The sequence below is a fragment of the Delphinus delphis genome, chromosome 9, assembly GCF_949987515.2.
Source record: "Delphinus delphis chromosome 9, mDelDel1.2, whole genome shotgun sequence".
Taxonomy (NCBI): domain Eukaryota; kingdom Metazoa; phylum Chordata; class Mammalia; order Artiodactyla; family Delphinidae; genus Delphinus; species Delphinus delphis.
Genome location: NC_082691.1, coordinates 85,573,266 through 85,579,949, shown reverse-complemented (window position 1 = coordinate 85,579,949; position 6,684 = coordinate 85,573,266). Strand labels below are relative to the sequence as shown.

Here is a 6,684-nt window from a genome sequence, read left to right as displayed (position 1 = left end):
TAAATTTATTCAAAAAGAAAAAATAAGAAAGATTGGAAATTAATGTGTTAGGTATTTAAGTTGAAAAACTTTTTTTAAAAAAGGTGTAACATGCTAAACTAGACAAAAGTGTGAGAGATTAATAAAAATAAATATAGAAATTAAATATATTTTAAAAGAAACGGATAGGATCAGCAAAAGTTGACTATTTGAAAAGATTATAGACACACTTCTATAGGTTTGTCTTAAAGTGTAGACAAACCTCTGTTGTCTACATTTTAAGACAAACCTGTTAAGACAAAAAGAAAAAAAGAGAATTCACAAGTATGTAGTATCAGGAATGAAAAGGAGGATATAACTACAGATACTGTAGAGAATTTTTAAATAATGAGGGAATGCTGTGAACCACATACCAAAATTTTAGAGGCTTAAATGTAATACCTAATTTTTAAAGGAAAAAAAGTGAATTAACAAAGTTGACTCAAGAAGAAATAGAAAATCCAAATAAACTAATAATCATGAGAGAAACTGAACTGAATTTTCAAAATATAATTGTTTCACAGATGAAACTTAGTAAACATTCAAGGAACAAATAATACCTATCTCATACAAATCGTTACAGAAAGTAGAAAAAGGGAAACCTCTAAATGCATTTTATGAGAGTGGTATAAACATGGACAAAGGTAGCACAAGAAACGAAGATCATAAGCCAATATCATTTAGGAACATAGATCCTAAAATAAAAAGCACTTGCAAATTGCATGAAGTAGTGTATTAAAAAATAATAGTACATTATGGCAAAACAAGGTTTATGTCAAAGAATGCAAGGATAAATCTACGTTAGAAAAATCTATCAAAGTGACCCGTTACTTTAACATATCAAAGACAAAACCGATAATCATCTCTAAAGTTTTAGAAAAAGCACTTAACAAAACTCAATGTTCATTTCATGGTTTTAAAATATTCCTACTTCAAACTCAACTGTGATAGAAGGGAACTCCCTAACCTTATAAAGCGTTTCTACCAAAAACTTATAGCAACTACCATAAATAATGATGACACATTAGAAACATTCTCAACGAGATAGAAATAGGAAAACAATGCTTGCTCTCATTCTTGCTATTTGATGTTATATTGGAGGTCCCAGCCCATCCAATGACATAAGAAAAGGAGAAAGTATTAAGAGTATTATTTAAGGATAATATTATCTACATAAAAATACAAGAGAATTTACAAATAAACAGTAAGAAAGTTCAGCATATTTGCTAAAACAGGATTATTCCATGAGAATTCCCTGGCGGTGCAGTGGTTAGGACACTGCGCTCTTACTGCCAAGGGCCTGGGTTCAATTCCCAGTTGGGGAACTAAGATCCCACAAGCCGCGTGGCACAGCCAAAAAAACCAGGATTATTCCAAAATCAGTAACTTTTCCAAACAGCAGCACTAACCAATTTAAAAATTTTTTAAAGGATCCCACTTGAAAAAGCAACAAAAACTGTAAGGTACTGAGGAATAAATCTAACAAAGAGGTACAAGCATTTTATACGCAAAGTATAAAATGTTATGGAAGGATATGAGGAAATCAGAATAATGTTAATGTATTGGATGACTCAGTTTTATAAAGATGTCATATCTCCCACAATTTAACCTACAAATTTAACTCAGCAAAATACTGAGAAGATTTTTCAGTGGAAGTTGACAAACTGATACTAAAGTTAACATGGAAGAGCAGAAGTCCAAAAAATAGCTGGTACAGTTTTTTTAATGAACAAATGGAGGAAATGCCCTTCTATAGGTGAAGACTTATAATAAAGCCATAATAATTAAAACTTTGTAGTACCGTCTCAGAATTGGTTTGATCAGTAGAAAAGGACAAAGTAGGAATATAACCATGAATGTACGGAAATTTAATTTATAATCACAGTGGCATTACACATTAATGGGAGGAATGAAAGACTGTTTAGTAAATCAGGTCATGACAACAGGTTTTCCATGTGGAGGGAGGGAGAATAAAATTAAATTCCTACTTCACACCATTCCAAAAAATAAGTCTTGGATGGATCAATTTTACAAGTGTGGAAAACAAAACTTTAAAACATTAAGGGAAAAAACATAGGAGGCTATCTTTGTGGCATCACGTGTGGAGAGTTGTCTTTAATATGACATAAATGACACAAACTATAAAGAAGATCAGTGAATGACTACATTTTAAATTTTCTATAGTTCAAAAGTTATTGGAAGTTAAAAGAGACGTCACAGAATGAGACAATATAATGTTAATATATGTGAACTCCTACAAATCAAGAGGGAAAAAGATGAAAACATACACAGCCCACTGGATAAACGGATGAAGACTATGAGAAAACAAACCACAGACTCAGAAACCTTAATAACCAGTAAATATATGCTCAACCTCGTTGGCAGTGAGGGAAATCCAAATAAAGCGATGAGATACTGAGCTTTAAAAAAAAAATCAAATTGTCAGAAATAAGAAAAGTCTGAATCTAGAAAGTAAGGGAAGGTCATGTGAGGGAAACAAGAACTCTCATACACCGCTGATGGGTGTATAAATTGGAGAACCATTTGGCAGTCTCTAATAAACTGCAAATGTATGTGTAACCTAGCAATTCCCCATATAGGTAGACAGAGAAATTCTACCTACCTATAGAAGACACATGTACACATATGTTCATATTAGCATTGCGCTTAATACCAAAATATTGACAGCAGCTTAAATATTCATCAATAGGGGAATGAATAAACCCAGCACGTTCACATGCATGGATCTACAATACAGCAATTAAAATGAATGCACTGGATTTATATTTATCAACATGGAAAGAATGAAAACATACCATGAAGGAAAAAAAAACAAGTCATAGAATATGCATAGTCCAACACCACACCTGTGCATTTAAAAAATCAAAACAGTACTCTGTATTTGTATGGGTTCATATGTAGTAAAAGTATAAAGCCTAGATTTAAAAGTTACATACCAAATTCGTGATAATGTTTGCCTTTGGAGAAAAGGGTGGAGAATGGTTTTGGGGAGGAGTGCAAAGGGACTTCAATTTTATCAGAAAGTTGAATAGTTCAATTAAAAAAAAAAACAGACCTGAAGCAGATATGGCAAAATGCTGACATTTACCAATTACATGAGATAGGTGCATGGGTGCCTGTAATACTCTCTCTGCATTTTAAAATAGCTTTAGATTTTTTTCTAAATAATAATATTTTTAAAAAGCAGCTAGTAAAGACTTCTATCTGATAGAATTTTAATATGTGTAGATAAAGAGTTAATTGTCTAAAATTTTGAAGCAAGCAGCTTTATAATAATTATCTGTTTTAGAATAGAATCTCCATAAAGATAACAAAGCTGACAAGATCATAAAACTACTGAAATGAATAAAGCAGATTCTGTAAGTGTCAACATGGATAGTTCTCAAAATCATACTGAGGGGAAAAAGTAAGTTGCAAAATGATATGTACACTACTGTACCATTTATAAAGAAAATTTAAAATATATAAGCATGGACATATATTTACATATAATATATATAGGTAATTAGGTAATAAAGAATAATAACAATGCTGGAAGAATACACACTTTATGATACTGATTACCTAGGCAAGTAAGGAGAGAGAAAGGTGAATGGAACTGGGGAGGAAAATAAGGTGACATTCAACTCTATCTGGAATTTTTAATAAAAATAAAAAACCTGAAGCAAATGTGACAAATATTTCACATTTGATTACCCTAAGAAGTAATACATGAATATTTGTTATTCTTGAGATATATGTATTTTTAATGTTCAAAAGAATAAGTACTGAAGAATTGCAAATAAACTGCACATAATTCAAAAATATGTAAGTGAAGCTTGTATACATCAAAAACGATACGCTATGACTATTTTTAGAAATTATCCTGTTTGCTTTTCTGTGTTTTTAATTTTTTAAAATTCAAAAGAAGAAAAAAATGAAAGCAGTGAAGAAATGTAAACATATACATACATATATCTGATTATATAAAGAGAAAAACCTCCACAATCACAAAACGCCATATGAGCAATTCTATATAAATTGCTGCATTTTCTTATTTTTAATTTTTGTCAAGAGAAAAATAAAAGATGTTGCCTAATTGGAAACGTGACTTTCTATTATTAAAGTTGTGGGAATCCATTTTAATGTGTTTATCTCGCTGCTAGTCTATAATTTATATTACAGCGTGGAAATTTGTTTGTATGCCTGTGACAGGTTAAAGCAGTTTAAACATGCATTTTTCTTTCTTTGGTTGAATAGTTAAATCGTTACTCAAAGGATTTTAAGTTTCAATTTCAACCATGAGGGGATTCTTTGCTTTTCTTCAAGGTTAAAAATGTTTCTGGTTCAAAATGCTATTAATTAATGGCTACGTAGTGGCTCTATTTAGGGAATTGGTACGGACCCTGGGTTAGCAGTGGAACTGTTAGATGAGAAAACTTTTTTGATGAAGACTCGGGGATATTTTAAATTCGATCTGACAGCGGTAACAGAAGTGAAATGTAATTCCAGCCCGCTTAACTAACAATCGTAATTATGAATCGAAAGACATGTCAGGTATAAGCATTTTTTTCCCTTAAAAAAAAAAGTTTCTCGGACTCCGCCGGACACCCAGCTGGCGGAGGACCAGCGGACGAAGGGGGAGCGAAGCCGGCAGGCTGCCCAGAAGTTACGATCGGGGAGTTTTCTCTTTATTAAAATTACCTGGCTCACCAGCAGAGGCAAGAACGCGAAGACAAGATAATTTCTTAGGCTGTTAAAAATGACTTAGCCCGGTGGGCCGCGCGTTCCGAGGGGGTGTCCTGCGGCCGGGGCGGGTCCCGCCGCCCCCGCGGGCTCCGGTGCGTCAGGGGCGCGTCAGGCGGGGCGGGCGCCGCGCGGGCGGCGGCGGCGGCGGCTGCGGCGGCGGCGGCGGGTGGCGGGCGGCGCGCACCGGGCCTCCTGCTTCTCGCTCCGAGGCTGCGGGACGGACGCTCCCGAGAACTCTCTCGCCCGCGGCCGGCCGCGCTCGGACGGCGCGCGCCGGCGGCCCGGCGGTGCCAGCATGTCGGCTGCCGTGGCGTGCCTGGACTACTTCGCCGCCGAGTGCTTGGTGTCCATGTCCGCGGGTGCCGTGGTTCACCGCCGCCTGCCGGACCCCGAGGGCGCGGGCGGAGCGGCAAGCTCGGAGGTGGGTGCGGCGCCGCCGGAGTCCGCTCTGCCGGGTCCGGGGCCACCGGGGCCCGTGTCGGTCCCCCCGTTCCCCCAGGTCCCCGCCCCCAGCCCCGGCGCGGGCGGCGCCGCGCCCCACCTGCTGGCTGCAAGCGTCTTGGCTGACTTGCGCGGCGGCTCTGGGGGGTGCTTTGGAGAGTACTCGGGGGAAGCTCTGCGCGCCTCGTCCGGTTCCTCCGACCCGACCCCGTGCTCCGGCCCGACCCTGTGCTCCAAGCCGATCCCGGCCACCAGCGCGGCCGAGGTCTCCGGACCCGTGCACTCCTCCCGCGCGCTCGCGGTCCCTGGCGCGCCAGCCATCCCGGGAGTGCCTGCCCACCCTGGCGCGGTCTCCGGCGTGGCCCCTGGGGCGGGCCCGGCCCCCGCCACGGGTCCAGGCCCCCGTCGGAGGCCAGTCACACCTGCTGCCAAGCGCCACCGCTGCCCCTTCCCGGGCTGCAACAAAGCTTATTACAAGTCATCACATCTGAAGTCCCACCAGCGCACCCACACGGGTGAGCGCCCTTTCTCCTGCGACTGGCTCGACTGCGACAAGAAGTTCACGCGCTCCGACGAGCTGGCCCGCCACTACAGGACGCACACGGGCGAGAAGCGCTTCTCCTGCCCCCTCTGCCCCAAGCAGTTCTCCCGGAGCGACCACCTGACCAAGCACGCCCGCCGCCACCCAGCCTATCATCCCGACATGATCGAGTACCGGGGGCGCCGTCGCACTCCCCGCGTCGACTCGCAACCCGCCAACCTGGTGGACAGCTCCGGCTCCGTCCCCGGGCAGGTGCTCAGCTTTACCACCTGCTTGTCTGACAGTCATTGCTGTTAGTTGTCCCCTCAAGGACGATCCCCCAGACCATTGTCCTTGCTTTCTTTCTGCCCATCCCTCTTTCCCAGAGTGATTAGACCAAGGCACAGACTGGCTTCTCCGCTCTGAGAGTGGGTCCAGGCAGGCACGTTGGACTCTGGGGAGGGACTGTGGGCCCGAAAATAGCAGGAATGCTTACAACACGTATATCATCCAAAAAAGGGGGGTTTGCCTCAAGACAGCCCCCAGGAACTGATAAGAAGGGATGAACCCCGGTACTCTCCAGAGTCCTGAAGAGTCTCCCTTCCGTGGGAACCAGAGATGTGAAACTGGAATTCTCAGGTGCCTGAGGAGCTCTCAGTCTCAAAGGACTCTAGTGTCTTACCCACCCACCAGGGCGGACCTTGGAGAGGGTGTCAGGGGTGGCAGTCTTGGAAATGTCCAAGACTGGGATGGTGAGAGGCCTTTGGAAACAGAAATGATTTCTATTTCTGTAAACAGCAATGTTTACTAATGTATTTTTAGTGTATTTTAAACAGGGATCACAGGTTGATAGGAGATTGATATCCCCCACTCCCCAACTGCGCCAGCTACCTCTGCTAGGAGAGGCCATGTAAGAGTCCATGTGGATGTATGGCTGGGAGATGCTTCTTGGTGTC

At 41.9% G+C, this 6,684-nt stretch overlaps 1 protein-coding gene across 1 annotated transcript; it reads left to right on the top strand.

Moving 5' to 3' along the window:
• Positions 1-5,062: 5,062 nt before the first annotated feature.
• KLF14 (KLF transcription factor 14) lies at positions 5,063-6,046 on the top strand. The gene has a single exon (XM_060020006.1). It carries the CDS (start codon positions 5,063-5,065, stop codon positions 6,044-6,046), a length of 984 nt encoding a protein of 327 aa, XP_059875989.1.
• The last annotated feature ends 638 nt before the right edge of the window (positions 6,047-6,684 follow it).

Coding starts and splice junctions, on each gene's coding strand:
- KLF14 (XM_060020006.1), top strand. CDS start 5,063: ATGTCGGCTGCCGTGGCGTGCCTGGACTACTTCGCCGCCGAGTGCTTG.